General features: G+C 35.5%; 1 protein-coding gene across 1 annotated transcript; it reads right to left on the bottom strand.

The window, feature by feature from the left end:
- Positions 1-6,302: 6,302 nt before the first annotated feature.
- Positions 6,303-19,311, bottom strand: LOC129742840 (opsin-3-like). Its single transcript, XM_055734777.1, has 3 exons — positions 18,896-19,311; positions 6,779-7,459; positions 6,303-6,718 (listed from the first exon to the last, which is right to left on the bottom strand). The coding sequence occupies exons 1-3, from the start codon at positions 19,126-19,128 to the stop codon at positions 6,490-6,492; spliced, it is 1,143 nt and encodes a 380-aa protein (XP_055590752.1). The 5' UTR covers positions 19,129-19,311; the 3' UTR covers positions 6,303-6,489.
- Positions 19,312-20,317: the final 1,006 nt, after the last annotated feature.

Here is a 20,317-nt window from a genome sequence, read left to right as displayed (position 1 = left end):
AGTAGGTACATAGGAGGAGGGAGGTGAGCCCAATACAATTTTTTCAGCATAAGTTCTCAATTTATGCTAACGAAGCCAACAAATGGAAGCAAATATGGCTTAGAAAGGTACTTGATTACGAGATAAGTTTCTACGATTGTTATAGACCCTTTTGCTTTACAGTGTAGAGAGGGGAAGAAAGGAGGAGGCTCCATATACATTTTGTTGTAAAGCTTAAAAACTTATCAAAGATTATATTCGAAGTAGTTCGAAATTATATTCGAATTATATTCGAAATAGTTAAGAGGATTTTTGGGCACGTAAAAAGGGGTATGATTATTAAAGACCACGACCTTCATTCAGCAGGGGGTGAAGGGAAGGACAGGGGAGGGGGCTCTCTTTTTTTTAATTTTTTAGCATAAATTCAGAACATATCAAGCAGTATAAGTTAGATTGTTTGCGTACGATCAATTCGAGACCCTTCAGACAGATTAAAATTATCAGATCTTTAAAACAAATTTATAAAGCAAGATTAAGAATATTATTTTAAGTTATCTTTGTGTTGCAATTCGAAACTCCAGCTGCAGCTCTCATTTTATAGCAATTGCTTATGAATTATGTTATAATTTGATTTAAAATAATGCCAATAAAACAATAAAAATTCGATCAATTTTTGAAAATATTATTTGATTTTGAAAGGTGTAGCAAAGAACACTGGGTCAGCAAGTCTTATATATAAAAATGGAGGCATTTTCTTTGTAACAACATCACGTATGAATGGTCGGTCGGAATGAAATGGAATTTGCTATCCGAGGGTTTTTCGGGTCAGAGATGGTTTGTGTAATAGTTTCAAGGATCTCACTTTTTATGGAAGGTGGTCCCAATACAATTTCAACTTTATTTGTTACGATTTCCATAAGAATCTATTCGCGAGCACGATGCAGTTCAGGACGTGTAGATGAAATTAAACATTTATTACGATTTATACTTAGAAGGTAAAACGAAGTTTACCGGGTCAGCTAGTAATGAATAAAAATGGTGCTCTCGACCTTACCAATAACCCAATTTCCAAAAATCTAATAACGTATTCGTTTATACCCAGTTTAGCACCAGGTCACAACAAGTTATGCACATTTTACTGTCATTTTTAGAAGTTTATGCGCTAAGTTTTGCATCCGTAATTCCCCAGATTTGATTTAAAATGGACGGTGGAACACTGAAGATTCGTTTGTGAGCGATCGAGGTAGCAAAACACTGACGACGAATTATGTTCGTTCAAGTATGGTAAACCTCAAAACTGGGCGAATGAAGAAAACGAATACGGTAAAAGTATCATATTTTCATCATTTTACAGCCTGGGCTGGCCATAGTTAGCTCTTTGATTATTTCTACAACATTTGTGCCACTTTCTCATACTTTTTTGATGAATGGGAAAGGATTTTGGTGTCCAGTGCTTAGCTCCCGATATAAAAACTATGTAAAGCACGTCTATATTTCATTTTTTTAATCACATTTTTGTGATCCCAAACACAGGGACTGAACCTTCTACTATTGGCATTGATTATGCTTCACAATGATCTTTGATCGAAAAATTAATAAGTTATACAGTATATGACCAGGTTGTAAAAGCAACATTCCCAAAATAGCTTGAAATGTTTTTCAATACCATATTAGTAACGGCTTCGTATGCAGTAGAGTGTTAAAATCTGCAAATTAAATTTTTCTCGAGATCCTGGGAATATCCGGGAAAAAGATCTTAACATTTCTCGATTACCGACAATGTTTGAATGGCCAGGAAATGGACACTCTAATGAGTTTTAGGGTGCAGAAAAAAAAATAATGTTTCTCGAATTCAAAACCTTTTTTGTCATATTTATCGCAGAGGTAAACAAGAAACCCTAAATAGTCAATTAATTGAGGTTCTCATAGAGTGTCAATTCTTTTAAAGTTAGTGTCAATAAAGTAACCAAATATATTGCAAATGCCTAACATTTTCTCTCTTCAGAAAATAGCTTAAAACTCACTTTTTTTCCTGCCTTTTTATACTACAGTAGCGTCTATCTAAGAATAAAATCGTGTGGAGCGACGCTTACCCTCCAAAATATTTTACACAACAATTTTTATACATAAGGCTATGATCATTTAGTATCCGGGCACTTTATTTCTGTGATAACTACGTTACTAGAACTCGGAAATGCAAAACTTTAGTAGCGTTGTGTTGGTTATGAAAAGGACTATCTTGCCTTTTTTTGATAGATTTTTAAGTTAACGTGTGTTTGAGATATTTACGATGCAAAAAGACATGGTAAAAATAAGTTTGCACAATCACCTCGGAAATTCTTCATTGTCGACTGGAAAACAAATGAACTGTTGAATTTTTCTAATTTTTTTTTTTTGGCTCAAATGGTTAAGAAGTATAAGGAGCCACGTTAGGATGCTCACAAAGTTCAAACCAATCATCGGAGTGTTACCCTTGATCTCAAATATGGGTAAAAGACTATGGTTATTGAGAATAACTAGAAGTAGACCGCTTAACTATGCAGTAAATCCATTTCCGGCTGGCCAAAAGTGTTGCCTGACTAGTAGACACCGAGAAATAACTCATAATGAGCAATTCCATGGATCGCAATCTGTGCAACCGGTTTTTACGCAATGTGACTGATGTGTTCTGATGGACAAAGAAATTTATGATAAAACCGAAATTAAGAGGTCAAATTTTTCGAGATGCCTACTCATGAAAGGGTTCGAACCAGATTGCAATTGGTTTTTCCAGTTGAATTAGTGCAAAATATCATGATTTTGCAAAGGTTTTGCTTCTGTGGTAAAAATAATAAATCAATACATGACTGAAAAAAGTATGCAAAGATAAAAAAGAGATTTTATGAAAAAGTTAGAGTATTTCTTGAAATCATTGATATTTTTTTTTATATTTTTACATTAAATGTCATATAAACACCTTCATTTCCTCCATAGAAAGTTTTTCGATCAAACGAATAGTTTTTAAAATACACACGTTTGTAACTGTCCGGAACTAAATGATCATAGCCTTAATTCAGTCAATTCTTAACATGCATTAGAAAAAGAAAAACTATTCCCGCGAGAAATTGACTGTAATTTTTTTTTTGATTATGTTTTAGGTGCGCAAATTTTGGTGAAATGATGAAAATAAAAGTTTGCTAGCTGACTGATTGCACCAAGTCGATCTTCGCAATAAAAAATATTATGGGTTTGAAATTAAGTTCAATAACAAACAACATGCGAGGACGAATGTTTGTATGGAAAACATTGAAATCGATATAGTTGCAATATTTTCAATTCATAATTATTTTGGTTTCACACTATTTCAAGTAGATATTGTCGTTTTTTCGAATCAATCTTTTGATAAATACATTTGGTCACATAAACTCGTGTCCGTTGCCAATAAAATTTGGTAAAAGACTGGCCTTTTTTCTTTTTCCATAATGAGACTTACTAAGCCGAAAGTGGTGTCATCAAGCCCTTCATAGTAGAATTTAGAGTAGTGGGAAAGCTTTTGGGAAAAGGCATAGAGTCGAAGAAAAATTTGTGCTTTATTTTGAATTTTTAATTTTTGGGCACAATTTTTTTCATGAATATTCACTCAAATGTGCAAAAAGCCTCCTTAAATCCAGACATTTAGGAAGTGCATCTTCTAAAAAACTTTACAACACTTGATTTTATCTATGAAAAAATCGTTTCTATAACGGTACTACAAACAACTCAAAAACTGCGTTAATTCCATACAAAGACTTCAAATTTGATACTTTATTGCATAGAAAACAAGCTAAATATCTTTATTTTTAGTGTTTTTCCTTGTAAGAATGCTTTCCGAAACAGAAACTTCAATAGTTTTGCTTACAAATATTTACAAATAATTATTTTGAATGAAAGTTTGTGGAAAAATAGGGGAAAGTGTTCCTAAATGCGACTACGGCTGTTTGACGAAATGGTCGACAAGACAACATACAGTTGCATTTTAAAAAAGAATGAAATCGCGTGAAGCTGCGCACTCACTTCCAACTTCGACAAGCTGTCATTTCTCTCTCGGTTGATATTTTGTCATGAATATTTTCTTATACATTATGTGCATATACATTTGTACATACAATTTTTTCTTATACAAATTTGAGGCAGTCTAAGAGCATATAGCCTGCTTTTCCTATATTGCATTTATACAAAAACTTCTTGAATACTGAGCTGTATTTTTAATGGCAATAAAATCACCAGATTTTAAAACTGAGTTAACTGCTTAGTAGTTATCAATAGGTTAAAAAGGTTTGACATACTAAAAGATCTGAATATTCAAGAGAAGAAAATTCCGAAGGAAAATGTCAAAGTTATTAATCTAAAATGTTAAACTATTTGTTTACATTTTTTCCTAGCTACAAAATGTTAAAGTTTATTCTGGAATTGCGAATCTCTCCAAAAACCATAATTAATAAATACTCTATCAAGAATAATCATTTTCTCAAAACGAATTTTGTGTTATTATACTAAATATTATTAATTAATACTAAATAAGCATTCTTCATTATATTCCTCAGATATTACTAGTTTGTATTGCCTAAAAATTAGACTTGGAGGTATACGCTCATTTTCAACATCTGTCGTTTCCTTTCAAGTATCTTTCCTCTTATAATTTTCATTGCATCATAAGTTTTAAATAAAATATTAGCACAGCTTAAAGCATTTTTGAACTTTGTTAACTGGCGTTAATTTTCAATTAATGCTTTTTAAACTAAAACCTGGGAACGCAATCAGAAAAATCTAAAAGTATAACAGCTCACTTTTTGGTAAGAATATCAGTAGGGGAGAATGATGAAACTTGATCCTTGTTTTTTGATTTAAGATATATTTTGTTTATTCAACAACTTCTTCTTTTTTACAGCTTCTGCTGGCAAGTAGTATCATTTTACTTTGCTTCAAAAATTATGACGGTATTTGATCTTGGAATCAATTAAAAGCATTTTTGTGGAATGAAAGGAAGCATAATTTTTTAAAAGTCCATTAATCTTTGTCCTTAATCTTTGTAAAACATCAACCAAAGTCAATGAAAAAAATGACTATTTTTGATATTGCTTCTTGTGTTATAGTTATTAAGTCCAAGAAAAAGAGGTGTTGAAAAGTTTGCATCCTTGCTATGTCCGTAGCCTAAAGGCAAAAATTTGATGTTAATTAAACAATATCTAACTTTTGAGACTAATCCATCGGACAAAGCGCCGTGTCATTCGATAAATTTTAGTAAAATAAGACTCAGGAATGATCACGAACCAAGTAGAATGAAAATTGGCTTGTGATGTGATATAGCTCAGTTGGCAAATCAGTTGCCTCCTGAGCTGAGGTCCGTGAGTTCTAGCCCACAGTTTTTTCACCCAAAAATATCCCAAGCAAATTGCGGCGTCTGTTGCATGCCAACAGTTTATCGCGTGCAACTAGAGCGCTCAAAGTGATTGCTGTTCAAGTTTGAGAAGAAGAAGATGATCGTCATGTTGTCAGACGAGTAACTTCTTTTTGGTGAATCCGGTTTACAATTCACGTACGAATCGATATATTTCACCCCTGAAACCAAATAATTGTATGGAGTGGTTGCTTCGAATGAGTTAAAAATTGATCCTGTTTTCATGAAAGCTGGAGAAAAAGCCTACATGGACATTTCGAAGCATCAAGTGTTCATGGATTCGGGCGAACTTCGATAAACCCGAGAATGTTGTTTTCCAACAAGATGGACACCATGCTATAACTCGAAACAGACCCAAACCTGGTGTGAAGACAGTATGAAGTTAAAGCCGGAGGATATCTGGTCTCCCAGCAGTCCGGATTTAACCCCCCATGACTTTTTGATATGAGCATATGTTTAAGCGAAGGTCTGTGGATCCTCTCACTTATTTAAGTTTGGATTCTCTGAAGGCATCCATCAATGGCTTCAATGTCAGGAGCTAAGGTATATTGCAAAAGTATTCAGCAATAATTATTTGTGATTCCGCAGTAGAGAAAAATGATATTGATGAAATCTAGTTTTTTTTTCCTAACAAAACGTCCTAAAATCCTTTTCACACTCAACGCAACACAACCATCCGCATTCCTTCATCAAAATAATAAGAATTTGTGTATTATACAATATAATGTTGACTTAAAATACAAGCAAATTGTATCAATACGGCAGGTACGATAATTCCAATAATGATCAAGACGCAACTAAACGAAGACTTAACAGCATTCATAGACTGGTGAATTGAAAAGGCAAACATAATACGATTATGTTTTCACAAATTTTCGAAAAACACTCAAATAAATACTATTAAAAATTACACATGTAGCTCTCTCATTTATTTATTTTTTTTTTGATTTTTTACTTTGCTGTAACTTGCTGAACATAAATAGATACAACTTAACCTAAGCTTCCGGGGTCCATGAAACGTTGCGTACAGGTCATCATCGAGAAAAATCCAGCCGAGCAGCATTTGGTACAGCCAGACAAATCATTTCGTCAATTTACTCCGGGTTATTGGCTCCGGTTGCAGCCGAATCCGAAACGATAGTTTGCTTGCTATCGGTCGAACTAACGTTGTCCTGAGCTTCCTTGATTCCGAGCCAAGGAAGTCGACGCTCCAGCTCCTGGCGGTATTTGGGATGGCTGATGGCGTACACCCACGGGTCCAGACAGGACACGATCTTGGCACAAACCGCTGGCACCATAGTGAAGAATGGGGTTAGCAGAGTCCTGTGGAAGATTAGAAATTGTAGATAGAAATGATGAGAGATCTATTACATTTGAACTTACCTATCGCCGAAAGCACCAATCATGGTGACGATTGCGTACGGAGTCCAGGCGCACACGAACAGGAAGAAGATAGTAAAGGCCGCCTTGGCGATGCGGATTTCCACAGCTTGAGCCTTTTCGTTCCGGTTGGCAGCTAACGATTCGACGTTCATCTTGCGAGCCTGGTTCTTCAACATGGTTTCATGGGCCCTAACGTGTCCAAAGAGCCGAGCGTAGAAGTAGCAGATGAAGATCATTGGGATGGCGTAGGACCAGGTGAAGATGCAGCCCACAAACACTTTGGTGTCCTGATCGTCGGTCAGATAATCGAAGGAGCAAGTTGTCAGATATCCTTCCGGTACGTATCGGCCCCAGACCTTGAACATTGGCAGCAGAGTGAATGGCAACGTCCACAGCCAGGTCATGAGAATCAGCAAACTGGCCTGAACCCGATTCAAACGTCCATCCAGCGGGTTCGAAATGGTTCGGTACCGGTCGAAGGCTATCACTGCGTTGGAAATGGCCCCACCGATTCCGGAAATGCTTCCTAGCGCAGCATAGACGGCACATCCGGTTTCATAGCCAACCAGACGTTCGGCAAAGGAATTCACAAGGAACATGGGCATCTCACACATCATCAACAGATCGAAAATTGCCAGGTTGACGATGAACATATTCGATCCGTTTCGCAAGGATTTGGATCTGAAAATATAATGAAAAAAATCTTCTAATACGATTGTCGATATTTGAATGTACATATTTATCTGGGGCGATTTAATTTTCGGTTTTTGGTTAGGTTCAAGGCGGCGATGAAGTAGATCCAAATAATTTGATTTTATGTGCCTTTAATTTTGCCACAGGCAAAACCATAAACCTTAAAACATTCGTAATCATATCGTTGCATTCATGCAGGCGCAGGACGTTCCATTTCATCAAATCTATTAGAAAATATTCGGTACTAAGTGCTGTCTAATTGTGCCAAAACAAATCAATCTCACAGCACATCAATTTGTGAAACAAATAAGTTATACTGATAACCCAAACAATTTATTATCCGTTGCATTGAATTTTGTTATTTCGAGAAAAAATGCGGAACATTTTCAAAAACCCATAAAAAACATTTTATGGGCCAAAAATTTTCCATACGAGAGTAATTTGAAAAATTCATTGAAAATTATTTAAAATTTCGAATCAATTTACATAAACACCAAATCCAAACATCCATCTTTTCAAACATGAATCAATGTACCTATGTTTGTTTTGATTAGGATTATCTTTCTGTTTGTTCTAATCAGATTTTACATTCTTTCCTTGAGCAAACAATTTTAGCATTCTTGATATGCTAGTTTAATGGCATTGCGGTGAACGTTACATGAAGAATTCTTGATAGAAGAATTAAAGATCGGAAAGAAATGACGGATAGATAAAGCAAACGCTTAGTGGAAGAAAATTTTACAGGTGTTGAAATTGAGCCAAGAGCAAATTTTATGGAAAGTTTCTATGGTGCGTTCTAGACCCTTTGTCCCACATCGTTAAAAAGATTAAAAAATTTTAGCATTCATTCAGGTACTAAAGAATGTTAACCCATTTTGATTTTTTATAGGATTCTGGAGGAAAATAAGAACATGAATTGTCGTTGTTAACGCAATCAACTCCGATGATTTTTTTTCTTTTAAGTTTAATAGGATCTATTTTAGGAGTACTTGGTTGGATTTTGAAAGTTTCCTGATCCAAAGGGAAGTACCTTTGATTTTTTGATGAATCCGTGTTTAACGTTATTTGAGACTTTTTGTACAACTAAATAGATTTGTTTTTCTTTACTTCTAATTTGTGATTATTGTATTGTGTAAACTGGACATAACTCCTCAACATTTAAGAAGTGGCTTATTAAGCTGTTTAATAAGCACAATAAGTTCAATGCTTCGAAAAAGTATTTTTAAGCTATTAAACTCTATCTTGGGTTTATCAAATAAATGCAAAAAAATCACACATTCTTCTACAAACTTGTTTGTCATTGTTTAAACTACAATTCCTGGAATTCTGAGCTTTTTAGCATACTGGAAACACATTTTAGATATTTTAGAACACATAGAGTGAAAGTATGTCGATTTTTCATACATTTTGCCGAAAATCTCCATACAAAATTTAACTCCTTTGCGCCAGCTCGTGCTTCTGCCAAATGATCTGAAACCTTCAGAAAGTCATTTTTTCACCTAGAGACACCGACCTAGAGGGTGCCGCGTGGAATATAAGGATTTTGATTTTTTTTTGTTATGGGCCAGTCTATGTAGCACACACAAATGCGCATTATGTCCCTACAGAATCTTAAATTGAATTTTCAACCTACGCTTCAAACTTCATTAACCTTCCAAAGTCGTTCGGGTCAATATGACCCGAAGCGCACATTCAAATCATCATAACTCTTCGAGAAAAAATCGCAAAAATTTGATTTTAAAAACCTCCCTGATTTTAAAAACCCGAACCACGCGGCGAGACGGCAGTTCCTCCTGCTTCTGGGTTGGGTGGTAGATTTGGTGAGCGACAAAAAGAGAGCTAAAGGATTTGTTTCTCCAGCGGCTACGTGAGGGGTGCGAGATTTGTACACCAACCTGCTGAAAACGTGGGCAAACTGGCTGAAATCTGGCAGCATTCAGTAAATTCGAAAAACGTTGCTACAAACTTTCAAAACATCACACAAAAAGTATGTCAATCGAAAGAGGAGATTTTAATGAATCTCTAGGTATATAAAAAGTGACCTATTTGAGTTCAAATTTTAGAGAAATCACGCTATTAAAATCCCGTAAACCCACCGACACGAGGGGGAGTTTGAAAAATGACAAAAAAGATGTGAGTTTCATTACAATATACTGAACAACTGTGATTTTTGAGGAATCAACTATGTTCTACGAAAATAATAATCAAGTTAACGAAAAAAAAACTAAAATTTGAATTTAGAGAATCGGTCCATTGGTAAGCGAGATACAGCAATGCAAAGCCAAAATTGGCTGTCTTTTTTGGAGTAAGATTTTTTTCTACCGGAAGTTCCGGGATAGCGACCAAAACTTCCTTTGGACCACCAGAAAATTATACATCTTTGGATAGATTTATTCTTGACAATTCCAAATATTATAAAATCAGCGCAATATTTGGAACGTGTCACAAGTTATAAGCATTCTAAAAAGAGGTCTTTTCCGGGACTTTTTTCATTCGGAATCAGCTACTGGTGATCTTGTAAAATATTTCGAAATTTTTTTTCGATATTGAGAAACTAGAATAAATTATCTAAACAATGAATTAAAATTCATCGAAATCGGTCAAAATTTGCGGCCAGGAGAACTTACGTAAACTACAGGTCAAATTTATCTAAAATAGATTTGTACGAAAATTTTGCGAACAGCTTTGGAAGGTTAAATGTGGTCTTTGATCTTCCGATTATTCAAACTATCAGATTCAGACAAAAATAAACCAAACTGCCAAACACAATCGAAAATTGAAGTTAATGTTTTCAAATGTGCTCTAGAACATGGCTCTTCTAAAAGTGGGCACACATTAACGTTTTAATTCTCAATTCAGGACTCAGACATCAAGATTTCGGTTACAAAAATCAGAACCCAAGATCATCTTTTAACCCTCATCCGTCACAGAAATTTTTACCCCTTTACAGTCCCAGAGTGTCAATTTGACACTCCTGGCTAAAACCAATATATCCTTCATATTTTTTAACCAGTTTTTACAAAATTCATTGTTATGGAAACATCGATATGTAACTCAAGTATGTATTTCAGCTATTATTCACTTAGTGTCTAAGAAAGCTAAAGTGAGACACTGAATGTTGCACATGAGTATATATTTTTTGAATTTTTTTAAGATCATGACCACAAAAAATGTAAAAAAGTGGTGTAAAACCGTACTTTTCAATCTATGAACCGTCAAAATCTGAAATTGACGTAATTTGGCACACTTTCGCAGTTTTTGGTTGTCAAAATACGAATCACAGGATTTTTGAAAAATTTTCAAAGGTAGCTGGTTTTCGAACTTGCATTCTCGTAGATTTTTTTCACTTAAATTCAACTTTGTACTGGATTTTGAGCAAATTAATACAAGGTTCCGTAAAAAACTTATATTCATCAGAATGCCAATTTCATACCGATTCTAGTGGGGTAATTACATAAGCACTGCGATTTGTTCTCAGATTATTTTTTCTTAGGCTTTGAATAATGAAAAACTGAAGTGTTATATGTAGCTGGATAATGTCTGATAAAAAATATATTTGATATACATCACGGAATTTCAGAGAATCATAAAATTTACAAAAATCGTAGGAGTGTCAAATTGACACTCAAGGTTTGATTACTGAGTTTTTTTCCTTGGCTTTCAGGGTGCGTCCTTAAAAAAAAGTAATGATGCAAGATTAAAGATTTCAAGAATTAATTGAGGGCCGTCGAAGATTTTTTTATTTGGATGCACCCGAATAAAGTTACAAGATTTTGAAGCTTTATTGTATGTATGTATGAAGGTGAGGACGGTGGCATCGCAAAGGGTCATGTCGAGTTATGAAAGAATCATAAATAGATTGGCCTAAAAAACTGACCTCTGCAAACCACCAAATTTAAATTTTTATGTCAATTCATTTGGCCCAAATCCAGGGGTGAAAATAGAAGAAAAATCAAAAAAGGCGCTCAAATGTCAATTTGATCTGATTAAATAACCGACCAGTGAGCAGGCATCAAATTTTGTTACATTAGAATGACCATTCTTAAATCTTTTTTTTAAGCCGTTGAGAGAGTTTTGCATTGGATAAGTTTACATGTTTCGCCAAACTGAGCATGCCTCATCTATGGAACAACAGCTTTGTTGATTTTGTTTGGTTCCGGCACGAATTTTTATCATAAACGATTACAAATCTTTTCAAAAAGTGCTAATTTTTTTTGTCGAAAAGTAAAAAATGCTGCAAGAATGCTGCAGCAAAATTTCTATTTGCCTGACCTGGGCCCAAATGACAAAGAAATGCATAAAACGTCGAGATCTGGCGTTATCTCGTAAAAATATTTATGATCAAAAATCTAGTCTCTGGGGCTTCTATTTTCGTCCAATTCAAATGACCAATTCTCAGAGAATCGATTATTGAGAAAAAATTGTTTTTCGGGATAACACTAGATCTATACGTTTTATGCATTTATGATTGAAAGTTTCTTTTAAGAATTTACCAGGTTTCGTTTTAACCTTCCGATGCGGTTAGGGTCTTTAGGACCCGAACTTTACCGTCTCGATGCTCTCTCAGGAATTGCTGAAGCAAAATTCATGAAATTTTCTAACTTTTTCAAAAACGAGAAGCTTTACAATCCCTCATTTTCAGATTTTTTTAATGGGGTTACAAGAGTCATCCAGCAGAAAAAAAGGCAATTAGCCAGTTAGGGTCACGAAGACCTTAATCATTATCTTTCAGTTTCTCTTATATTTCCATTTATGGCGTATGATATAGGTAACCAAAAACATTTTTTACTAGGAATACATCTTTGAATCAACCAGTGTTTAGCTTATATAGTGAAATTTCCTTATTCGAACCGAGAAAACTTTGTCATTTGGCTCAATTTTCAGACGCCTTTTGGTATACAAATTTCGGCAATCACAATTTTTTTGTAATACATATTTTTTAATTACCAGTCTGGGCAAAAATGCATCAAAATACAAATCAAAGATTCACCATTAAAATTTCGTTGTCATATGCTATAGTATGGTTGTTTTGTGTTTGTTAATTTCTAAGTTTCATTCATTCAAACATTAATTTCAAGAATTTTAGTAGAATTTTTATGGTATTTTTTATCCCTGAATGTATGCATCACTCTCATGCTTTTTTCTTAAATTTGACAGAAGAAAATGAAAACTTTAATTCGAACAATACCAAAAATTACTGCAGTTGGTACTTTATTTGCTATGACTTCACAAATATATAAAAAACTATTGACTACGTTAATTTGATGTCCCATCAACCTTCAAACTTTTGATGTACAAGCGGTATGATTATCTGTTGACGTTCAGTTTTTAAAAGCCATTGAAGTTGAAAAGTGTTGCATGATGCCCCAGTTGACGGGGTACCGTAATCCGGGGTAAGATTGATCACTTTTTTCAATATTTTTCGATTATTTTTTCTGTTAAGGGGAATGTGGCATGTTTAATATTTTTAAAACCAGTACTGGGCTCCTATGAACGTAAAACATGGTTGCAGAAATTTATTAGACTTCTTTAAATTTGATTTAAAAATCGATTTAGTCTCTGTTCAGAATTTGATGCTTTGGGGTGACATTGATCAGTCTCTATTTTGACGGTTTTATCGAGTTTTCTTGATCACAAAGAATACAAAAAATCATAATAATAAAATTTTAAATGCTTGTCCATCAATTTGACCTAGTTTTTAACGTTTTCTTTTAAAAACATTTATAGCTTAGCTTAGCTTAGCTTGATTGACTACTCACATCCACCTCAAATCATTGAACTCGAAATGCACAATGAAATATTCTATGATCAAAATTAATCATTCTTATCAACTCATCAGCTGATAACTTCGTAGGGTTTTTTGATTTACTTTTTTATGATCAGAATCGTTACTATAAAAATACATTTCGAATTCCATGATCGCAGGCGTGGCTCAGTAGAACGAATTCCACATCGCCAATGGTTGCTACTCCGTGATTGACCGAGGCCATCAATTTTGTCCAGAGGTCAAAAGAACGGTGTCTGGGATTGACACACATTCACAATGAACAAGACTGATGCTCTCTCTTTAAACATCAATAACGGCGCCGGCCACGTCCTAGTAGTCAATGGATAGAGGAAAATAAGAGAAAGGGATGATAGAAAATAAATTCATGCTTTAGGACCGAGGTCACCTCTGCATCCTAGCAAAACATTTTTTTTAGGATGGGGGGAAAAGGATATGATCAGGAAACACTTTTGACCAGTGTTGGTGATGAGTTTGATTGAACATATTTACCAAACAAAAGAGCTCTAACTATGCTACACAACTGATACATGTAATGTTTTAACTATATCCTTTAGTTTCATTTTTCTAGATAGAACTATAGATGTACAAGTTGATAAAATACTGAATACTTAGCTTGAGGGCTTCTCACTACTGCTCCAAGAACATATTTGAATCAGGCTTGAAAGGACCCTCGGAACACAGTTTTTACATGGTGTGCAGAAATGGCCAATGCTGTACCGCAAGACTTCAACCGGCAGAAGGTAACCATTTTCAGCCGCTTGATCAGCTCGCTCGAAATTGCTGACCGTTTGTTTGTTTGGCCGAAGGGTACTCACGTGGCTTATGACCGTTGGCCTGTTTAGTAAGATCCATCCACACACATCGTTTGCTCCATTTGAAGCGAAAATTGGAGCGAATGCGTCTTGTGACCATTGTTTCTTCACTGTATTTGCTGAACACAAAATAAAGATAGGACTAGAGCTATCGAAATTTTTAACAACTCAGATCTTCAGTTATTACAATTATGTACTCCTTAAAAATTTAAAAGTAAAATGCAACATGATGTATTCCACAAGATATCAATTGAACACATCTTTGAATTTGAATCAATTTATACGGTAGTCGAATTGCGTAATGCAATTCTTACGCTTGGCTACATTTTCAACATAGAATGGTGAACATATTTTCTGAGAAGTGTATTCTAATTTTCACAGATGTTTTTTCCCTTTCAAATTTATAAATTGTTCACTGTCTTAAAAGTATGAAATAATTAAAAATTAGTAAGGTACTTAGCTTTAACCATTTTGCAGAGACCCGAGTTTGAATGTTGATTTTCAGGCTATCCGGAAGTTTTGTTTCACCCAGCGTAGCGGTCCACAGCATTCAATGATAATGATCCTGGTTTAGAGCTCCAGAAACAACTCGGCCATACCAATTCCAAATCCGACTGCATTCCCTGTTGCAGCTAACAACTTCACCAAAACTTCGAAAAATTTCCATTTTTCCGAACAACTTTAAAAAATTTCATCGAGAGCAAAATTTAATTCGTCTTGACAAACCAGTCGATTGCTTCGATCCCTCGTTTTCTTTTAAAAACATTTATAATCGAAAAAAGAACTATGATGCTGCATACATTAAGGGGCAAAAGTTATAACAATTGCTAAATAGTTTTAGCTTCAAAATACAAATGAAATTTTACCTTCACACGTTCTTCTAGGCTCACCCACTATTACCATTTTCATTTTTTCTTCAAAGTTAACCATTTGATAGGGTTCATAGCCATTTTTCCAATACGGGCTTACTCTTGGAAAACGTCCTTTATTTTTAAATATAAAAAGTTTATCACTAAATGCCTATAAAAAAAGCACTACAACTACACAAATACAAAGAAAAAAAGTTGTTCTTTCCCATTCAACAACTCGTTTGCTTCTAAATGCTTTTTGGTATCATCAGGAGAGCTGTTTGTTTGCGAGCCTTGGAAAAGATATATATTTTAAGATTATGAAATAACATTTTTACTAGCAGAAAACAATTTTCAAATACAAACAAATTTTGCCTATTTGATACTCAATTAATAGGCTTTCAAACGTAGAAAACAGTTTTCAAAAATTCAAACTATAGACTTAGTTATTGATGATTATTTGGCACAATTTCATGTTGATCAAAGCTACCCCGGTGATCAATGTTACCCCGTTTTACGGTACCTAAAAATGAACCTATCTGTCTGTCTGTTCCCTATAGCCTCATAAACTACTGAACCGATTTTCGTTAAATTTGGCAGGGTGGGATAATTTAAGCCAGGGAAAGTTCCTTTTATTGTTTGAGAGTCCTCCCCCTCACAGGAAGGACGGGATCTTAAGACCCCTCATGGGATGAGGAAGAGAGAGGGAGGGGGGAAATTCCATGCAACTTTTGTTTAACTGACGAGCAAATCGGGCATGGAAACAAATTTGACATGTAAGGGTATTCAAATATTAGTTATACCGTGAAAGCACCAATGGCCGCGCACTTTCAACTTTAATCATTATTTTCTCCGGAATTCAACAACGAAAATTTCTGTGTTTCGCATTTTCTGATGCCTACGCTAAGTATCTTTCACTTGCCATACTAGAAATAAATTAATTCTGCCTTTGGAGGTCAGGAAAAAATAAAAACAAACATCGTTTTTGCCGGATGCCATTTTGTCTGATGTCCTTAGCAAGTGAGCTATGCAGGTCTCTTTTTGTAATTCAGTTTTTTGTGTTGAATGAGAGCCCCTCGGCAAAAATTTTCGAACGTAAATTATTTGTGGCTGTATAATGAACGAATTGTGAAAAAAAGTGAACAGTTTGAAGGTTCTGTTGCGGAAAAAAATGACAATTTTGTTGTGCACGGCCATTGGTACACTTGATTTTTTAGTGTTTCTATCCCCGCGCACGGACAGTTTTCTAGTATTTATCAGCAGTTAAACGTATAGAGAAGTTTTTTCGGAAGTTCACAAAGGTTGCATAAGATTCACAGGTAAGCTTTCCAATAAATGTTTTCCATCATATAATCGGCTGAAAAAACACAATTTTTAAAAACAATATCAGAAGAAACGATTATCTAATGAAAATGGCCACAGTGTTGGAAATTTGAGGTTAGATAGCAATTCGGATCTGTTTAGTTTTAGTTGGTCAATTTTTCCGTGGATTTTCAGACAGCTCGCCGAATGTGTGATGATTTATCGAAACGGGACCGAAAACATTGTTCCAAAACATCTTCCGGCAAAATAATGGTCTGCCAAAATGGCGTCTCATACTAATTCAGCACCAGACTAGTTTCACAAATAATGGAGACAAATCGGTGTTTGATGTGTGAATCATAAAATGTCTTACCTGAGAATATTCACAATGAGCCTGAGAGCCATGTAAACAACATTTTAAACTGTTTGGATACCTTATTTACTGTTTAAATCCTAATTAAGACGTGTGCGGCCATTGGTACACTTGTGAGCGGCGATTGGAACAAGCAACATATGCGTGCGCGGCCATTGGTACACCAACACTTGTTTCAAAATCCCGTTTTTTGTGGCGTTGCAATGAAAAAGTTCTCCCTTCTAAATTTTTCTCTTAAAGTACGTAAGTTTTACTACATGTCAGTGCTTTTCTTTCTAGAATCGCACAAAACATAATTTTTGTACGGCACAAAGAACATCCATCATAGCTTAAATGCGCGGCCATTGGTGCTTTCACGGTACATAAGTTTTTTTTATTATTCTAGGCCCCTTCCATCTTCCATTAGAAAGATAGGATGGAAGAATAGGGGCCGCCATACAACTTTTTAATTGCATAACTCGAAAACTATTCAAGCTAATAAAACTTAATTTGGGTTAGAAGGGTTTTTGATTACGACAAAGGTTTTTATTGATATTTGGAACCTTTCCCTCCGTCCTGTGAGGAGATAGGAAAGAGAAGAGGACTCTTTACATTGTTTTTTTTTCATCATTTGAGAACTAATCTCAAGCAAAGGAACCAAATTTTGAACGGTAGAGTGGTACAAGAAATGGTTATATCATTTTTTGAAAACCTTCTATGCTTCCATTAGAGATATATCTAGGGACAAGGGGTGCTCCCATACAATTTTTTCCAACCACAAATTTTTAATTAGAGACGTTTTAACCACCACCAGAACCTTTCTAAGGTCGGGATTTGACCAGACCGAACTAAACGCCATAAATTTGATTAAGAGAAAAACGAGTTCAAAGTTTACAGCCCTACTTATTGATACCATTTCATTAGATATCTCATTTGATCATTTTACCACTGATCACACTGACTGGACGCTCGATTTCGATTTTTGGATAATTTTTCCAACAGTACGCAATATCGTTTCCAGAGTGCGCATCGATCGATTTGAAGAAATGCTATCCCAGTTAAAAAGTACCACCCAGCTTTCAAAAAATATTGGCAATTCAGACGATAAAATCGGGCTGAACAGGTACATTTTTCCTACAGGGCATTTATCTCGGAAAAATGGCAGCTTCGCCATCTACCGTCGGTATTGCGAACCTGTTCAATTTGACGAATAAAATTAGCCAGAACGTGATCGAGTTTTTGTTCTAAGTATCCTGTCAGTATGATCAGTGATTTTACCATTACATTTAGACTCTTATAAAGCCGTCGAGGCTGTGCTGGTCGATTTATGATTACACAATAAGCAGAAAACTGAATTTTAATAACAACATGTTTGCACCCAGTTCACTCTGGTCGAACCAAAATGTTTAAAAAATTACCATACCATGCCTGGGCGATTTGCTCTTATCGAAGGAGCCTACTAATATGCGCTTAACGAGCAGCACCCAACGAGTGTATGGCTGTTGCTTGAAAAATGGTTTTATTCGTTGAGCCAGTGTGAACCGAATCATACAAATATTGCACTTTTGAAATGCGGAATATCTTTGATTGTTTCTTACCAGTTGCGTTCTGAACGACAGCAAGCAACAAAATAAAGCATCTTTTATCGTTACATGTCAAAAATCCTTACTTTCCCATTGAGTAAGTTAAACAGATTCAGTTCAGTCTGGCGAAGCGAGATTTTTACAAATGCTAACAATCCGCATCATGAAGTTTTTAGCCACGGGAACGTTTTTTATCATTTAATTTATCGAATGTTAGTTCTTGACGTTTGCGTAAAACGAAAATTTACCAAGCACAAGGGATTTTATTTTATAAGAGTCTGCGTATGAATATTCGGCCTATCAAATTTATCCGCCAAATGGAACCAAATTTGGCATGTGATGGTATTCAGATACTTTAAATAGTTTTTTGGTAGTTTGATAGCCCATATTGGAAAAGGGAGAGAGTGGAGAATCGATATCAGTAAAACATACAAAGCAAAGTAAAATTCTAAGGTCTCGGTAAAACAAATTAGGTAAGAAATTATGTTTCAGTAAATAATATGAAATAATATGAAATAATATGAAATAATATGAAAATAATAAACCCGGCTATGGTTAGGATAAATGGAGTTCTACTGTATCATAAATTGATCATCGATAGCGGTATTCGATGAAAAATGATTAATTCCAAACTTATTCGATCCATTCAATTTTAAGTTCTAAATAGTATGGGTTCCAACTAACATATCGAATTTTAAAGCTTGCATAACAAACTGTCAAACAAAATATAGGTACTTACGTGGTGAAGATCCACAGCACGATACCGTTTCCGACCAGGGACATATTCATCAGCACAAAGTAGATCATGGCCAGCATCAGGTGCATGTAGTAGGGAGGGGCCGGAAAGTCGCGCCAATGTTCGTGGACCAAATGTTGCTGTTCCTGGGGCAGATTCCATCCAAGCAACCGAACCAACTCACTGGTCCGGGCCATCGGAAACAGGGCCGGCTCTGTTTCGTTTAACAGGAACATGGTCACTGACACTGTTTGAAATCAACACCTAAAAATCACACTTTCCGGATGAAACACAACTAATTGACGGAATGATCTGTCGCGATACCAAAGCCTAAGTGCTTGCACTAAAAGATGGTACAACCAGGGAACAATTTGGACCGATTTCGAAGGAAAGCGCTTCACAAATGTCCACCTGAAGCCTCCGGCCAGGTGGTTTTTATAGCGTTGGAATTCCGCCGAAGATGGGTAGAAAATAGTAGCCGGATTGATATGCGTGATTCTTGATTCCAGTAATGTGATTATTGGAGGAAAGCATGAGTTCGATTTTCCGTTTATGATTTTTCGCGCGGCTTAGAAGAAATAACACGCTACATTGAGCAAGAATCGAGGTTCGTCAATAAGGAAATCATTCTAACACCACTAAGTAAAACATTCTGTCCAATGCTTTGATATTGCAATACTCTATTGCTAAGTTAAACACTCCTTTATTTAAAGCTTAGTTCTTTTAGAAATGGGACACTTTCTTTTGCTGATAGCTCATTTACCAGTAATCGAACATTCAAAATTTTGACCAAATTTTGCTGCCTGTGAAAAGCACTCTCCGACCTATTTTTTCTAAATTTAAATTGTACGCGTTTTTTGAGAAATTTATGCAAGAAGTGTGTGTGTGTGTGTGTGTGTGTGTGTGTGTGTGTGTGTGTGTGTGTGTGTGTGTGTGTGTGTGTGTGTGTGTGTGTGTGTGTGTGTGTGTGTGTGTGTGTGTGTGTGTGTGTGTGTGTGTGTGTGTGTGTGTGTGTGTGTGTGTGTGTGTGTGTGTGTGTGTGTGTGTGTGTGTGTGTGTGTGTGTGTGTGTGTGTGTGTGTGTGTGTGTGTGTGTGTGTGTGTGTGTGTGTGTGTGTGTGTGTGTGTGTGTGTGTGTGTGTGTGTGTGTGTGTGTGTGTGTGTGTGTGTGTGTGTGTGTGTGTGTGTGTGTGTGTGTGTGTGTGTGTGTGTGTGTGTGTGTGTGTGTGTGTGTGTGTGTGGGTGGGGGGGGTGGGAGGTTTAGCCGGTAAAGAGGCAATGATCAGATGATTTCTGTTGGACGACAAAACTTATGAAAACCCCTATTTCCAACAAATTCCAGAGTTTGTACCTTAAAACATGTCTGCTTGTATCAATGTCCCCAGTACATTGAAGTTTGTATTTGCTGGTTATTTTGTAAAAAATA

The sequence above is a fragment of the Uranotaenia lowii genome, chromosome 2 (assembly GCF_029784155.1).
Source record: "Uranotaenia lowii strain MFRU-FL chromosome 2, ASM2978415v1, whole genome shotgun sequence".
Taxonomy (NCBI): domain Eukaryota; kingdom Metazoa; phylum Arthropoda; class Insecta; order Diptera; family Culicidae; genus Uranotaenia; species Uranotaenia lowii.
The sequence above is the reverse complement of the archived record's forward strand: the minus strand, read 5'-3'. Positions and strand labels throughout refer to the sequence as shown.

What these genes read in the sequence shown, in the direction of transcription:
- LOC129742840 (XM_055734777.1), bottom strand. Translation starts at nt 19,128, where the DNA reads ATGTTCCTGTTAAACGAAACAGAGCCGGCCCTGTTTCCGATGGCCCGG. An exon ending in GTGCTGTGGATCTTCACCAC is followed by an intron (nt 7,460 to 18,895) that starts GTAAGTACCTAT and finishes TTATATTTTCAG; the next exon opens with ATCCAAATCCTTGCGAAACG. An exon ending in ATTGGTGCTTTCGGCGATAG is followed by an intron (nt 6,719 to 6,778) that starts GTAAGTTCAAAT and finishes AATCTTCCACAG; the next exon opens with GACTCTGCTAACCCCATTCT.